At 51.6% G+C, this 16620-nt stretch overlaps 1 protein-coding gene across 1 annotated transcript in view; it reads right to left on the bottom strand.

The window, feature by feature from the left end:
- Window positions 1-4580: 4580 nt before the first annotated feature.
- Window positions 4581-16620, bottom strand: part of STARD10 (StAR related lipid transfer domain containing 10) — a 47437-nt gene continuing 35397 nt past the window's right edge. The window contains exons 2-6 of the mRNA XM_072993392.2: window positions 11456-11603; window positions 10342-10445; window positions 9142-9259; window positions 7242-7294; window positions 4581-5113 (exon numbers count right to left, since the gene is read on the bottom strand). Coding sequence (XP_072849493.1) covers window positions 4886-5113; window positions 7242-7294; window positions 9142-9259; window positions 10342-10445; window positions 11456-11603 — 651 coding nt within the window. The 3' untranslated portion in view covers window positions 4581-4885. The remainder of the gene's footprint in view (window positions 5114-7241; window positions 7295-9141; window positions 9260-10341; window positions 10446-11455; window positions 11604-16620) is intronic.

Genomic DNA, 16620 nt, shown 5'->3' with positions numbered 1-16620 from the left:
GAGAAGCACTGGCACCTATTTCCTTCTTTCCTTCCTTCCTTCCAGTTGTATATTGCCCAATTAGTGATGGACTCTGGGTGGTGTACATCCAACATAAAATAAACCTTAAATAATGTACTGAGCAATAAACTCCATTTATTTATAGAGTGCTGCCCGCCGCTTCCTCTTTGTATTTTGGTGCCCTCGGGTTCCTTTAGACTAGTATCCAGAGTTATTAAAAACCTGTGCTCCCGCATGCCCCTCGTCCTTCCTTGCTTGAATCCTGCTTTCCAAACCGCCCTGGAACCCGGCTGGTCACCCAGAAGAGGCGAGGAGTTCTGTGAACATCCCTGGATGGCGTCAATGGAGCCCCTCGCAGCTCTCTGGTGCCCTCTGGAGGCCTGCGTGTGTGCCTACATTCAAGAGTGTGGGTGAGAGGAGGTTATGAACAGCCAGCCCTGCTCTGGTCTTGCAAACTCAAGCCTGTCGGGGGTTCCTTGATGGAGACCATCCCTCTCATGTTTAGTCTTCCTCTTTTCCTGCCCTCTTCCAGTTTTACCGGTATTATTTTTTTTTCTCCTCCAGCAAATCCTGTCTTTTCGTGATGTGGTCAGAAGACAATAGCCTCACTTTGAGCCATTTGCCACTCCTGGTGAGAATCCAGGCAAAACCAGACATTATAAATGCCCTGTGATGAATTGCTAAAAGCATCTGAGTGCATGCCCTGCCATCTGTGCAGCCGTGGTTCTAGAGCATCACTAGTGTGAGGAACTGGGAAAAAAAAAACTTCTGAGGACTTCAGGCTGGAAAACGCTGGTGGGACAGTCACCCCAAGTCTCTATCCACTTGTTGGCACATAATTGTCAGAAACTATTAATAATTACCAATGATGCTTATTGTGAACCGCCCGGAGTGGCTACCCTAATGTGGTAGAACTGAAATGCAAATAAATCTATGATTTAATTACATTTCAATACCACCCCATTCGTGGGTCCCTTTTAAGGAGAAAGGCTGGATAGAAATATTTTAAATGCATAATTTAAAAAACACATGAGTAAATGGCGCAAGAGTTTTCACTTCAGAACGTGACTTATCCCGGTAACCCTTGCAGGATTGCCCCCACGTGGCCAGACGTGGATATACTGAGAACTCCTCCAGGAAGAAAACGGTAGATCTTAGCCTGTGAGGAAGCCGCTCGGGGCTGTTCAGGGAAGCTAAGGTATAGTTTATGTCAGCCACAAGAGTCTGCATCCCAGAATGCCACTTGACTGGACTTTAGGGTATCGATAAACTGAAAAGTGCAAGCATGAACACTATCGAAAGAAAGATTTTACATTGATTGTTGTGGGTTTTTGGGGCTCTTTGGCCGTGTTCTGAAGGTTGTTCTTCCTAACATTTCGCCAGTCTCTGTGGCCATGGGCATCTTCAGAGGACAGCACTCTGTGCTCTGGTGTAGTTGGCTTGGGAGTGGAGTATTTATGGCTGTGAGATAGGCCTTTGTCTTTTTCTGTAGATGGGTGATTAGTGTGTATTGTTGTGGGTGTATTGTTGTGCTAAGGAGATTATCTGTTCAGCCATAAATACTGCACTCCCAAAGCCAACTACACCAGAGCACAGAGTGCTGCCCTCTGAAGATGCCCATGGCCACAGAGACTGGCGAAACGTTAGGAAGAACAACCTTCAGAACACGGCCAAAGAGCCCCAAAAACCCACAACAACCATTAGATCCTGGCCGTGAAAGCCTTCACGAATATAATGATTTTACACTCCAGTTGCTCCAAGGCTCAGCCTCCCCAGAGGTCACAAAGGGACCCTCCTGCTCAGTAGGAAACCATTCCGGATCTCCCCCTTTCCCACCTGTTGCAGGTGTTCTCCTCTGCGAATGGACGGCCACCCCCCACGGTCTCCGATTCGTCCGGATCTCCAAGTCCCCTGGAAGTTCACACAGCAGCCTCTCCGTCTTTGCTTTCTCCACCTGGTCAAGAGCTGGAGACGTTGAGGCCCTGGGGTTTTTTGGCACTTGGGGTGCGTCGTTCTAAGACCAGGGGTCGGTCCTCCGGAAGGGAGGCCGCTCTCCTTAAACCCAATCCCAGACATACCTCCAGAAGTGCTTGGAAAAGTTACCTTTAGGGTAACAAGGACATTGAGAATGGGGCACAAGATTCTTTGCTGTTTGAACCAATGCTTGGGCAGAAAGGCCAAAAAGGGGAAGAGGGAGGGAGGGAGAAGGATCTTCAATGAAGAATGGATCACCTCTTATTCAGATTCAAAAACATTAATTCTTCTCGACTGATTTTTTTTGGGGGGGGGTCAAACATGAGGCCCAGACCTCCTGGTTTGCATGAATTCCTTTTATTTCCAAATAAACAATTCCAATAACAAAGTATGAAATCTTTTCCTCTTTTTTTTCCTTTCGTCTCCCCCTTGAAATAAGGAGGGATTTCTAGGGAAGCAAAGCCCCCACCCCTTAAAAAAGGAAACAGTCATCAACACCCCCCACCCCACTCCGGCCACCCCCTGCATTTGAGGCCAGCCAGACCTCGGTCCCAGGGACATTTTTCTCTGCAGGACAGAGAAAAAAAAGGGAGTGAGAGAGAAGAAATGAAAGCAAACAGGAAGATGAGAAAAGGCCTGGCAAACCCAGCTGGAAGACCCCCCCCCCAGACCCCCAACACCACCACCCCGAATCGAACTCCCCCCCCACTAAAAAAAAGCAGCAGTCCTCGTAGTAACCGAGTGACACAAGGAAAAAGCAATAGAAGCGCAAGGCAGAGGGGGCGTCCCTCGGACCCCTTCGGCCACATCGGCAGGAAAAGAAGCATCTCAGCCCCACCCCTGCTGCAGCTGGGGGAACACAGGTCAACATCACAGCTCTCTTTGGGCTCCGCATTTCCTGGGGGGGGGGTGTTGCTGCTTTGAAGGCACACAACCGCCCTGCCCCCCCCCCGGGCCCCCCGTGCAGCCTCCATCCAGGAGTTGCCCACGGAAGCACCGTGGTGCAGCACACGATCCGGAAATTACGTACTTCTCAGATTCACAAACCCGGAAACATGCTAATGTGGTCGAGAACGAAACATCCCTGAGCATCGTCCTAAAGAGCAGCGTGATAAAGGCTACTGTTTTGGACTACAACCCCCACCAAAAAAACCCCTAGGAAAAGGTGGCCCGGCGCCTCCTGCCTTCCCCAGGCTGAATCTGAACCAGTTTTGAGAGCCAAAAAAACGGTGTTCTGTTATGGAAAGGGTTGAGGTGGGGGGGGTTTGAAGCAGGCATGAGGTGGGGTTTGCCCGTGTGTTCTTCTGCAGGGTCAGACCAGAAGGCAAAAGCTTCTGCCTGCAACCCTTCCCGTTTGAAGGCCATCTCAAAAATCCCCCCTTTTGTGCTCGCCCCTGTGTGTTTGTTCACAAATGATATTTGTAGCGGCTTGTGGTTCCTCAAAAGCAAGGAGCGAGACAAACAGAAAGAGCTTCAGGACATCTCTGGGAATGAGACGTCTCCTGCGGCCACACTGAGTCAGAAGGAAGGGGTTCTCCTCTGCCGACCGGCCTTCCGGGCATGGACGGAGGGGCTCTCTGCTCCCTTCATCAAACCCAACCCTCGGCCCCACTTCGGCCGGGAGAACCTCTCCCAGCTGAAGCCAAGGAGGGAAAACCCAGCAAACGCCACGCCGGCTCCTTTGTTGGGGCAAAACTGAACAGAAGCCAAAGAGCGAGGGAAGCAGCCGGAAGGCCCCAGAATTTGGAACTCTCTTCCTCCGAAGACAGCGTGCGAGGACACAAGGATGTTTCAAAGCACAATGTGTGCAAGCTCTGCATCATGGTCTCAGAGCTGCCGGGGAGGAAACAGGATTGCACCCTGCCCTGCCAAGGCAACCCTCAAGGGCCAGAGAAGGGTTTCGGCGTAAACGTCTCCCCTGCCGTGCTGGCAGGAGGCGGGCACGTGCATTTTAACACCGGGAAGTGTGCAAATGGTCAGACACCCGCCAGTGTTACATAGCCTTGCAGCTTAGCCGGGCCACAGAGAGGCCATCTAGAAGTGCCAGCGGTGTGCCTCTGCTCTGGTTAGAACTGCCTCCTTTGGGGTGGAGGGGCTGTTCTAACATAAATCTGCCTCTCCCCCCCTTCCCGGTTCCTTATCAGGGATAAATGGCCTGAGAGGAGCTTTTTTTTTCCAGATCCGCCCATCTGGTGCTTAAAAAAAAACACAACAGTGGCCATCCCACGAAAAGGAGGCACCTGGCTCACTGTTGACTTCAGGAGAAAGGGCCTCCGGCCATTGAAGAGAGGAGAATCCCTACCCCATTCGCAACACCAGATTTGCAGAAAGCAAAGCTGACATTGGAGCAGGAGGAGGACGATGACACAGATGAAGGCGGGCACCTTGCTTTGGGAGGCTGAAGTGGTCTGAGGAGAGGAAAAGAGCCAGCCAGGGATCAGGTGCCTGGTTCTTTTCACCCACCCACTCTGCCCACTGCCAACCTACCCAGTGAAAGCCAGCCTGCCCCCTTCCAGGAGTGGGGCTTTGGGACAGAGGACAAGAGTGTGGTGTGCGCGTGTCGGCTTGCAAACACCACCCACAGAACAGTAGCCGATTGAAAGGACTCGAGGACAGGACACTTTTATTTGCAAGATCCAACTTGCTGCTTCTTCCCACCCTTCCAACTCACGGGCCCTGGGAAGGGGAGCGCCTGCCCGTTTGCCCCTGCCACTCTGACACCGCGGGGTGGGTGTGGATGTGGAAGAAGGGGTTCTTCCCCCTTCTCCCCCTCCGAACACAAGCGGCATTGCTTACAGAGACAAAAAGAAGAAGCCCAGGCGGTTTGGGATGTGGTGGAAACACACAGCCATGGTCGTCTCCGGGGGCTGCAGGAGGGAGGGAGGGAGACGGAGGGGGCGGGGGCGTCCGCTCAGTTCACGCTGTCCTCGTCGCTGCCTTCGCCCCGGTCGTCTTTGGTCTCGGAGAGGCTGCTTTCGTCAATGTTCTCGAGGGAGTCGGCGTGCTGGATGGCCAGCTCGGAGAGGGCCACGCTGGCCAGGGTGTTCTGCTCCGGATACAGCCAAGGCTTGAAATGCGGGCTGTGCTTCTGCTTCCAGTCGGGATACTTGACGCACGCCTTGTACATCTTCTTCATCGCCTGGAGGAGAGAGAAGGGAGGAGACGCAGGGGGGGGGGGTGGGAAACAGAAAGAAATCAGGACTGGCTAGCAAAAAAATAAATAAATAAACCACACACAGAGAGAAAAACCACACAGAAAGCCCCAGATGGCATCCAAGCTACTGGGAGCAACAACAGAGAAAGGCCGAGGTGCCACAAAGGTGCCTACTCACGCACAGCTTGGAAGCGTGACTTTCTAGGATAACAGCTTTGGGAATTCCCTTCACCAGCACAGCCAGTGGCCGTGGCAGATATACACAAAGCAGAGCACCAAAAGCAGGAGCAACTAGTCTAAGGCATGAAGCAGGGAGGAGCATGAAAAAAATAGAAAGCCTAGTTTTTTCCTCTCTTTGTCTCTTCTGGATCTACAGTTAGACTTGTACTGTTATGCTTGCTTCCTTCCTCCTTCTCTCTTTCCTGGGTCATTTCCTGTTTATTTCTTGCTGGTCCATCTTATCTAATTAGACAGGCAAACCTGCAGACCTGGAAAGAAGCACTAGGGCTTTGTCTAAATTTAAGGACGCTTTATCTCTTGCACTGTCTTCAGGTGGATTTCCTTGTTGACGAAAAATAGTTACATTCTTTCCCCCCCCCCCTTGCATAATATGAGTTTTCGAAGTGTCGATTCCCCAACAGTTACAAACTCTGCAGTGACTGGATAAATAACAAGTGATCCTAATAGCTCAGAGGACTGAACTTTATCAGTCTCCTGGGGATCAAGTGACTAAACACCCAGGCAGGCTGAAATGCTGGGCATCCAGGGGTGCCCTCGAACCACAGAGCTTAGAAGAGGGGCACTCTTTCAGAACAAACAGAATGCTATTTATTGGCCCAAACCTTCCCCAATCACATATACTTCTCCCAAAGTTTGATCCAATTTCACAAGGTCTCCACCTGGACTGGTAGAAGGGCCAGCAGGATGGGGGGTCAGAGTCCCATCCTGCTGGGGTTCGGGGGGTTTCAAAATTCATCTTTTCCTCCTTAGCAGAGAGATGGGAATCTGGCCAAACCCCAAGGCAGAGGCAGGTCTGCCCTACAACCTCTGGAACCTCATCACGAACGTCGCTGGTTTTTGCAACAAACTCAGAGAGTGGCCGTCCATTTGTTTATCTTGCAAATGAAACACGGAAACCGTTTCCTTAAAGAATGTTCCTCTGCCTTCCGTCCCCAGAAAGTTAATACGCTTCAAAAGAAACGACGAAAGCAGCCTCTTTTCTCTCCCTTTCTTCCCCTTGTGGGTTTTTTAATTAAATGGCGGTCACGTTACATCGGCTGACGCAGGTTCCTCTCAAAGGCCATTGTGGGCTGAAGGTTTAACATGATCCCTCGGCAACCGAGCTAATTAATCAAGCCACGGGCTCCGTGGAAAAGGGAAAGTTACGCAATGAGGCGCTCAGGTAAAACTCCATCGACGCTGGCGCTGAAAGAGGACACTCACCGTGCCGGCCCGACATCCAGGTTTTCCTGAAGCTCGGAAGGGGCCAAAACCCACTCCCCTCCACCAGACACAACCTCTGCAGCCCGTTTGCTTTGGGCTAAGATGAAACTGCAAAAGCTTTTAAAAAATTTTTTCCTCTTCAGAACGGGACGTCGACGGGTGAAAGGCAGAGGAGTTGGGGTCCGCTCGTTCGGAGACCAAGGGGGAGGCTAAAGAAAAAGGGGGATGCTACTAGTGAAGAGGTAGCTGGCAGGACAGGTCGGTGAATTAGGTCTCTGGCTGCAGAGCCAAATGTTGGGAGTTCGATTCCCCCCACTGGGCCTCCCCAGGGAGAAGAGCCAGCCTGGGTGGCCTTGGTTCCAGCGGCACAGGAGTCCCAGAACTGCCCCTAGAAAACGGAGAACGGCAAACCCCTCCTGTGCCATCTCTAGCTGGGAAACCCAGGGAAGGGTTGAAACACAGACACTCCCATAGGTGAAAGAGGAGATAAAATTGCAGTCTCGCCACAAGAGGAAACGTTTTGGGGGAGGAAAACCCCACCCGGCACTAAGGAGGGCCCAAGCTGCCCTTTGCACAGTGAAAGTGACTTTAACGAGGGCGCCGCACCCTTTGCTCCTCCTCGTGAGGGATACAGGAAGAAGAAAACAAGCAAAGCCAAACCTCAGCTTACCTTGGGAGCCAGGAACTGAGAGGACTTATTCACCACCCATTTCGGCAAGGAACCTGAAGAGGGGACAGCAGGCAGAAAGAAAAAAGAAAAAATGAAAAGTGAGATGGCTCCTTTTGCTGTCGAACACAGCGCAAAAGGGAATTCCTTTCCTGGCGATGGGGCGCCCGTCCATTTCATTTTGGGCGTGTGGGGTGGAGTGGGAGGGTGGGGGTGGCATAACAAGAGGCAGGGCATTCCACCCCAAATCGCACCAAACAAGGACCGTCGTTTGTCTGCATCCTTCTGAGCGTCCGGTGGACACAATTCACGGCTTGCACCCTGATGGCTGGAAGAGGAGAACGCCAAGCTGAGGGTGGCCTCTGGCTTGACATCCCTCGGATGAGCTTTCACGCATTTCCTCACGGAGTGGCCGGCTGCCTTTTAAGCCCCAGGCTTCTAAGCCAGACTAAACCGTGTTCAACCTCGGGCAACGTGACTTCTTTGGAACGCAGGTCCCAGAATCCCACAGCTCACATGACCACTGGCCACAGAGGATGATGCATCTTGGAGGTGGGTGACCCAGAGAGGAACATTTCAAAGTTCTGCGCATGCGTGCACACGAACACCCCTACATGACTGCCTCATTGATTTTTAGCTGTTTAGCACAAAATACGTTTGAACCATCCAGAGGCAGCAGACAAACAGGACAAGGAAATAATGCAGTACGATAGAACAATCCTTAATGCACACACAGGGGAAAACTGGCCTTTGCGGATAATGTTTCTTGGGTGGAAAAAAAAATTCGGATTGCAAAATATCTGATCATTCCAAACTATACTTCCCAAAGCTACTTGGGTCATACTTTTTTAGCTTTTGCCTGAAACAAGCAAACAACATGGATCTCGCAATGCAAAAACTCCCTAAGACGGATCTTGCATGGTTATTGAAGGGGCAGAGAGGGTGGACAGGGTTGTGGCGGTGAGGGCTGGGGAAGGGCTGGGGGCACTGCCCCTCCTCCCCGAACACTGGAAAGGGTTCCCCAGATCTTGCCAGTCTTTCATAGAAACTGCCCACAGCCACTCAGCCACGTGGCTGGAATCACAAGGGCCAGAAACTCCCTCTATATTTTAAGCCACAAATGCTGCCATCTTTGACAATGGGTTGAGAGGCTTTAACAAGGCAGATCAAAAAGTCCTCCTTCCATGTTTATTTAATATCATTTACTCTTCGCCATGCAAGCAGTAATATATCGGTATCATTCTGGACACCAGACTTCTAGAAGGATGCTAACAAATTGGAACAAGTTTAAAGGAGGGCGACAAGGATGATGATCAGGGGGCTGGAAACCAAGCCTTAGGAGAAAAGGCTGAAAAAATTGGGCATGTTTTGCCTTGAGAAAAGAAGGCTGAGGGGAGACAGGAGAGCACTTTTCAAATATTTGAAAAGAAGAGGGTGCAGGATCTGTTCTTGATCATCCCACAGTGCAGGACATGCAGCAATGGGCTCAAGTTAAAGGAAGCCAGTTTCCAGCTGAATCTCAGGAAAAACTTCCTAACTGTTAAGAGCAGTACAACAATGGAATCCAGGACCTCAGGAAGTGGGGAGCGCTCCAACCCTGGAGGCGTTCAATTCCTGCCTTGAGCAGGGGAGTTGGACTAGATGGCCTTAGAGGCCCCTTCCGACTCCATGATTCTAGGATTCTACATGAGAACTCATATTGTGGAAGAGTTCTGCATTAGTAAAAATAAAAGAAAAGAAGGGGCACAAAGACTTCTCAATCATTTTTTCACAAGCCGCCTTGCTCTCAGATGTAAGGGTTCTCATCCTCTGATCCTTTTCCTAGGGATTCAGCACAGACCCTACGAACCTGGATGGGAAAACCACCTTCACAATCATGTGGAAACGGCTGGCCGGAGTTTACCTTTGGGGTCTACCTGCGCAAGGTAGGTGAGGGTGCAGTTCTTGGCTCCTTTCCCCTGGATCAGGTAGCCTGTCTGGATGGAGACGGCTCTCACCATGTCTTTCCTAGGAGGGTATTTCTGAAAAGAGACAAGGGGTGGTGATTGGTTTTTTTTAATCCACAGGGAGCCGAAACCCTGACCCTTAAAAGTCCTTCCAAGTTGACATTCTAGGATTCCATCATCTTCAAGGGTTTCCCTTCATACTTTCCCCCAAGATTCTGCAGGAGCTTTTAAAGTTTTTAAGGGTGTTTGTAAGCCATTGTTCACGGTAGCAGCTGGGCAAAAATGACTGCAAATATAATTTTTGAGAATGGCTGAAATCCAGTGGGTTAGCGTTATAAGGGGCAACTGGAGTGATGTGCAGTCAAGTTGCCCCCAACTCATGGCGACTCTAGGAATGAGAGATCTCCAGACGGTCCCTGCCCTCAACAGCCCTGCTCAGCTCTTGCAAACTCAAGCCTGTGGCTTCCTTGAGGGAGTCAGTCTCTCTCGTATGGAAGTCTTCCTCTTTTCCTGCTGCCTTCAACTTTTCCCAGCCTGACTGTCTTGCCCAGAGAATCCTGCCTTCTCAGGAGGTGCCCAAAGGAGGACAGCCTCAGTTGCACTATTTTTTCTGCCTCCAAGGATCAGTTCCGGCTTGAATAAGGACAGGCCCACTGAATCCGTGAGGATCTGGTGACTCAACTCCTCCGTCAGGCCCATTGCTTTGGTGCACCTCCCCGGATTATGACTTACTACACTAAGCAACCAGATTTCAGCCAGTTGTGGTATAATGGATTGCACATGAGACTAGAATTCAGAGGAACTGAGTTCAAATCCTGCCTTGACCATGGATATTCATTGGGGGTGTGCGTACTGGCGATGATGAAACCACTCCTTAAACATCTCACATACTTTAAAACACATGAATTCCCAAAGGCAGCCCTTCCTATTCAGAGCTTAAGAGAACGTTCCTCCTTTGGACTACAACTCCGAGCATCTGGCTGGGGTTCTGGGAACTGTAGTCCCCGGGAGCTTCTCTCCCCACCCCCCAAGCTTGGAACCAATTTTCCTGGACCTTGCCCCCTGCCTGCTTGCTGAATTCCCACTCAGCACATGAGTCTTCAGCGCCGTCCACTGTGCCCCGCCTTCCCCTGCCCAGAAAGGACCCCGGTGCTCACAGGATGCTTGACGGAATAGTTCATGATGATGAAATCGTTCCCCATGGGCAGCCAGGAACGCAGCGTGATGACGTCACGGTTCTTCAAGGGTTTGGGGCATTTCCCTGCCGGGAGAGCAGGAGAAAAGAGAAGAGAAGAAAACAGTAACAGACGGACGTGCCCACCTGCCATGAAGAGACCGAGAGGGAGCATCTCCCTTTTAAAGGGGAGACCTTCAAGACCACCGAAGGGACAGTGCCCTCCCTCCCTCTCCCTTCCCTGGGGGGGGGGCAGGAGGCTGACTAAGGGGGCGCAGGAAGACCGCCTGGCAGGGCCCACCTCTTTCCTCTTTCTAAGACACTGCCCGCCCCTCCGGATCTGTCGCCTGAGCCTCCTGCCTCAGTTTGCCCACTGGCTGAGCTGGCCGTGCGTCATCTTGGAGTTCTTCTTAGGAATCCTTGCCCAAAATTATGAGGGCGATGCAGCGGGAAAGGAGGATGGAGGAGCCATTAAAACAGTGGCCTTTTGGCTCCCGGAGGGCCTCTCCGAGACCACAGACCCAGCGTTGACCTCTGGGGTCAAAAAACGTGATCCGCTGGCCCTTTTAAAGAAGAGGATGGTGCTTCCACCTCAAAATATTGATTTTTTTTTTCCAAAATGGAAAATGAATTTCTGGCCACTTTTAGTTTCATCAGCCGGGGGTAATGAAGATGGGAAGGCCTTCCAAAATGTATAGTTTTTTAAATCATGTTTTTAAAATTGGTATAATGCTAGGGTTTTACATCTAAATTAATTTGTGTTGACTAAGGGTTGATTTTTAAATAGGCCACCTTGGGTTCTCACTAAGAGGAAAACGTGGGATTAAAAAAATCAAATAAATAAAAGCCATCGGCACCACCACCAGCCACTTTCTGGCGCTTTTAAAGCCACCCGCGTGGCCCCTGTAAGACCTGTAGTGTGCTTTATTTATTTTATTTTATTATATTTTATTTGTTTGTTTTATTGATAGGCTGCCCTTTCTCCCAAGAAGAGGACTCCTCGTTAGGCTCTGCAGCTGCCCAAGTGGCCCTTGCTGGGTGAACTCCAGGCATTCCTCGCTGGCCCTTCTTTCTTTCCTTTCCCGGAGCCCACTCACAGGAGTAGTAACCCACGTCAGCGTTGACCGTCAGCTTCCCGATGTCGAAGGTCTCGATGACGTTGGCGTCCCACTTCTTCCGATACTCGAGGTCATGGAGGACGTCGTAGAGCGTTTCTGCCGAGACGTCCTTGCATTCCATCCTGCACTGGAGAGAAAGAGGAGAAGCGAGGATCCATGAATGGGGTGAGCCAAGGTGGCACGTTTTCCCCCCTGCAAAGCGAGTCCCTCCACATGCAACAGGGCTCCGTCTGGCACAAGACGGCAAAGGACAAAAACAGAATCCTAGAAGGACGGCACTGGAAGGGGCCTCAAAGGTCATCCAGTCCAACCCCTTGCACGAGGCACGAATCCCAATCAAAGCAGATCTGACAGATGGCAGTCCAATTTTCTCTTGAATGCATTGGAGCCCTCAACACCTCCCAAGGTCATCGGTTCCACTGTCGTACTGCTCTAAGAGTTAAGAAGTTTGTCCTGATATTCATCTTGAAATCTGGATTCTTGGCTAAGCAGCAAATCAGCTATCATTTTCTCCATTTTGGCTTTATTCTTGTAAAATAAATCATGACACAGTGTAATATGTCACGTGTTGTTGTTCATCGGAGGTTGTAAAGGTAAAGGTAAAGGTAAAGGTTCCCCTTGACAATTTTTGTCCAGTCGTGTTCGACTCTAGGGGGCGGTGCTCATCCCCGTTTCCAAGCCATAGAGCCAGGGTTTTGTCCGAAGACAATCTTCCGTGGTCACGTGACCAGCGTGACTAGACACGGAACGCTGTGACCTTCCCACTGAGGTGTTACCTATTTATCCACTTGCATTTTTACATGCTTTTGAACGGCTAGGTTGGTAGGAGCTGGGACAAGCGACGGGAGCTCACTCCATCACGTGGATTCGATCTTACGACTGCTTGGTCTTCTGACCCTGCAGCATAGGCTTCTGCGGTTTAGCCCACAGCGCCACCACGTCCCCTTCTCAGAGGTTGTATTTACCTAATTTCCAGACCTGCTAAGGACCAGGTGATTTTTATTACGTCCTGGCAGGTAAAAGCATAGAATTCAAAGAGGGTGTACAGTACTTCCCTTTTCACTTGACTGTATAATTATGTTTTTAAAAGAGTAGTGCCCTTTTTGGACGAACAGATCTGCCAACTGAATGTATGCATCTGTAGTTAATGATCTGCCTTTTAAACTAATGGATTGCTTTAATTCAAATAGACCTGCATGCTAGAAACACCTCCATATGGATACAAAAGCACTACTGAATAAAGCAGGAGGGAAGTTTGATTCCCACCGAGCATCTCCTGGGGGAAGAGCCAGCCAGGGTGGCCTTGGGCCAGCTGCAGAGCCCCAAAATTGACCCCAGAAAGAAGTACGTTCTGGTTAAACGTCTTCTGAATAGCCTCTACCTGGAAAACCCTAGAAGGAGGGGTTCGCCATGAGTTAGAATCCACTTAGCTTATTTTAACTTCTGTTAAATATTAACTGCTTTTTATTTTATGAACACTTGCTGTTTCGGTTCTAGTTTTTAATTTTTAAAGTGCAATAACGGTTTCTGGAAAGCAAAGACGCTTATGAATCAATCTCACCGAACAACACAACTCTATGCCTAAGGGCTCAGGGGAAAAAAATTGGCTTTCACGGCGCCTACTCGTGGGTAGGAGAAAAGAGAATTGCAGCCTTCATGGATAATGCTTACAGATAATCACACGCGTGCTTATGTAAGTGCTTCCTAGACTATAATTAATGTCATTGGCAACCTAGAGAAGATTAAATATATTATTAGCATCAGCTGAAACGGCTTTGTTTTTCTGATCACTGAATCACCCGATGCCAATTTTTTAGTAACGGATGACATCTCTCGTCTTCTTGCTTTCATTCTTACATAATTTAGTCCTCACTGCTTGAGCCTGGATTCATTTCGTGAGACTTCTCCGCCGCCTGAGCTTAACATGTTTCTGGCTCCCCGTCCGGTTCACCTTCCTTTTTCAAGGACCATTCAGCCCCCTGCCTTGGAAGGACCCACAAGAGGGTAAACCCACCGGGTTTGCCCACCCTCAGGTTCCTTCAGCTGCACACAGCGTTCTTCACGAAGAAGCTCTCTGTGTGACCTGAAAGCTTGCATCCTGCCTTGGCTCCCGTCCTGATTTGCCAGACTACGTTTCCTCTCCGTTTTTGGAAGGAGGGCTCCCTCTTAGGAAGCTGCAACCTGAATTGAATCCCTGATGTACTCCCTGGTGAGTAAACTTGCCATTGAGGTTATCAAGTCAGTCATGCAAACAAGCATCCGTTAGGACTACAGTCTTCGGGGGGAAAGAAGACGAAAAAAAAAAAAATACAGAACGATCCTCATTTTGTTCCAAACGAACTTTAGCCCAGGCAACCCTCCCATCTAGCTTGGTGCTAATGAACTGAGCCTCCGCAGACCTTATTTCCTGCAAGTGTCTAGGATTACAGACTCCATCATCCACAGCCAGGGAGAGCCTCCTTTAATTGGAAAGCGGAGGGGGGGAGGCATATTGGAGGCCTTCCACAGATCTTTGCCATGGAGCTCAGAATCCGCCCCCAAAGGGTTCAACTCCCCTCTTCCCTTTGTGTGTGTGCTTAAGCTGGCCTAGAATCTGAATCCAGGTCTTTTGGCAGCAGCCTCTCGACCGGGAGGGGAGCTGAATGAATCACAGGCCAGGTCTTTCCCCCCCGCACACACACACACCCGTGCAAGACCTTCTGTGTTCTTCCTGAAACAGTCCCGCATGGACCCCATTCATCCATCCATTCGGCTCAATGCCAAGAACAGGACCACAACACCCATCGTCCCCATACAGCACAGCCAGGGGCGCTTCCTTGGGAAGAGCAGAGGCAAAAAGCTCTTTTTGGGCTACCCAACGTGCTTTCTACCCGAGGCTGGCAGGGGTGGGCTGGGCAACCCAGCACGGCATGTGCCAGGCCTCCGTCCTTCCGTCCCCTTCTCTCCCGTCATCCGAAGAGGAGGCTGGCCATCATCCCTCCCGGCCCCTTGAGCCCTCGCAGGTGGCTGAGCCGTCCCATCCCACCCGCTCTGCCTTCTCTTTCTCAGGTCTGGGGCAGCCTCTTGTTTGCAGGGGAGAAACTGGGGGGGGGGGGAACTGGCTGCCCGGCGGGCAAAGAGGTGGCACTCCAAGCAGAGAGGACCACGAGCAGCAGCAGATGCCGCCGGACGAAATGCTAAGACGAGGAGGGCTCTGGGGCCGGGGGCTCCTTATACCATCCGTCAAGGCACCCTCCCACGGAAGGTGAAAGACCAGGACCTCCGCAAAGAGCTTCTCAGGTGCCTTTGGGGTGCAGGGTGCGGCCCAGAGCCATTCCGAGATGGCCCGCTCTCACTCTGACGTCCTGGGTGCTGGTTTCAGAAAAGCCTTCCCTGCCCCGTTCCCCCCCGCAGCTCATTTTCAGCCCCTCTCCAGGGTCCCCCCCTCTTTAGGGCGAAGCTTTCGTTGACTCCCTCCCTAAGTCACCTGCACGGTTTTAACCCCCCACCCTCTCAGAGCAAGCAGAATGCCCCCCCGCACCCCCACCCGCTCGCCCGCCTGCCCAGGGCACGTTTCTTGCCCCCAGCTGCGCTTCTCTGGGCAAAAGGAAATATGAAAACAAACCAACAAAACAAACCCACAGGTGGGCTCAGTGTGGAACCAAAATGGCCATCGCAGGGTCAGACTCCCCCGGCATCCTGCCTCGTCCCCCTGTTCCCTCCACATAAGCCAAAGGTTCTTTTCAGGAATAAAGTGTGGTAAAAATATTTCAAACCATCGATCAATCAATTATTCAATATGGCAGCCAAGCAAAGCTCCAGGCACCAGAATGATTAGTTACAGCTCGGCCCCATGTGTGGGAATAGCACATGGCTCGATCCATGCACGAGGGCCACTGCCCCAAAGGTGCCCACTGGGTTTGGTAATCTCTCCTCTTCTGTCACGGCCTCCGTCAACGCCAAATGCCCAAAGCGGCGTCTGCTGGACTTCATTAAAGCTGGAGAAGAGTCTCTAATAAAGTCAAATCTATGAAGACAAGGTCCTGCTAGTCTTCTGCACAGGTGAGGCGGAGGGGGGTTTCTGCTCGCCTCCTGCCAATTCCCAAGTTCTGATCCCAAGTTTGCATCGGGGGGAGCCGGGGGTCTTCAGCCCCCTCCTCAAAGCCATTCTGCCATGCCAGTTGCCTTTGAATATCCACTTCCTCCTACCTCTGGAGTTCCACCTGGCGCCTCGGTCTCCAGCACCTCCATGGGTCTGGAGAGGGGACCGGGGAACCCAGCTGACCTCGGAGGTCTCCGTGGGGTGGATGCCCGAGCTTCCCCACGGTGTCCTTGAAGGGACTCCACCAAGACACCACAATGTCCAGCCAGAGGGCTTCTGGCTCCGGGGTGCAGCCCACCTGCCCAGAGGTGGGGCCCAGATCCTGCTCTGCTTCTCCCCACACGTCTCCCTCCGGCCAGTGGGTGGATCCACCTTTATCCTCCTCCTCCTCCTCCTTTATCCCTGGCCCCCATCATCCCCTGCAGGGGTCCTCCGCTCTATCTGCAGCCCACCTTTCCCTTCGCCCACCCTCCGGAAGCCTGGAGCCAGGGTTCCCATCTAAGTCAGGGGCGCCAAGGGCAGACGGCCCGCTAGAGGCGCCAGGAGCAAACCCCCCCCTCAACCCGATGTTATGCCAGTTCACGACCATGCAAGACTCAAAACCTCCCAAGAGGGTGTGACCTTTTCTGCATGCTGTGAACCAGCACTGGGGGGGCGGGGGGGGCTGGGGCACTCTTGTTTCCATGCCATGAAACGGAGGATTTTTTTGGTGGTCTGCAAAAAAAGGAGGAAAAAAAAAAAGCAGACCAAGACCAAGAAGCCTCATGGAAAACACTGGGCCAAAGCGGATTCTCGCTTCTAAGGTGCCCAGGTTGAGCCAAAATCCATGACGGCAAGTGGGGGGGGGGAGTGCCCAACCCTCTGGCGAACACTTCTGGAGCTGGGTTTTTGGCACCAACCTCAGGAGATGGTAGGGAGGATATGGGTGCCCCTTGTTATACCCAGGGGTCTCTCAGCCCCCAACCACTACCAGAAACATACACGCACACGCATGCACAAACACACATACACACACGGCTCCTTGTGTGCAATTAGCAGCGAGACGGCCACGTGGCTTCCCAGC

Source organism: Pogona vitticeps, chromosome 3, assembly GCF_051106095.1.
Source record: "Pogona vitticeps strain Pit_001003342236 chromosome 3, PviZW2.1, whole genome shotgun sequence".
NCBI classification, from domain to species: domain Eukaryota; kingdom Metazoa; phylum Chordata; class Lepidosauria; order Squamata; family Agamidae; genus Pogona; species Pogona vitticeps.
Note: the sequence above shows the minus strand (reverse complement) of the source record. Positions and strands in the feature narration are given on the sequence as shown.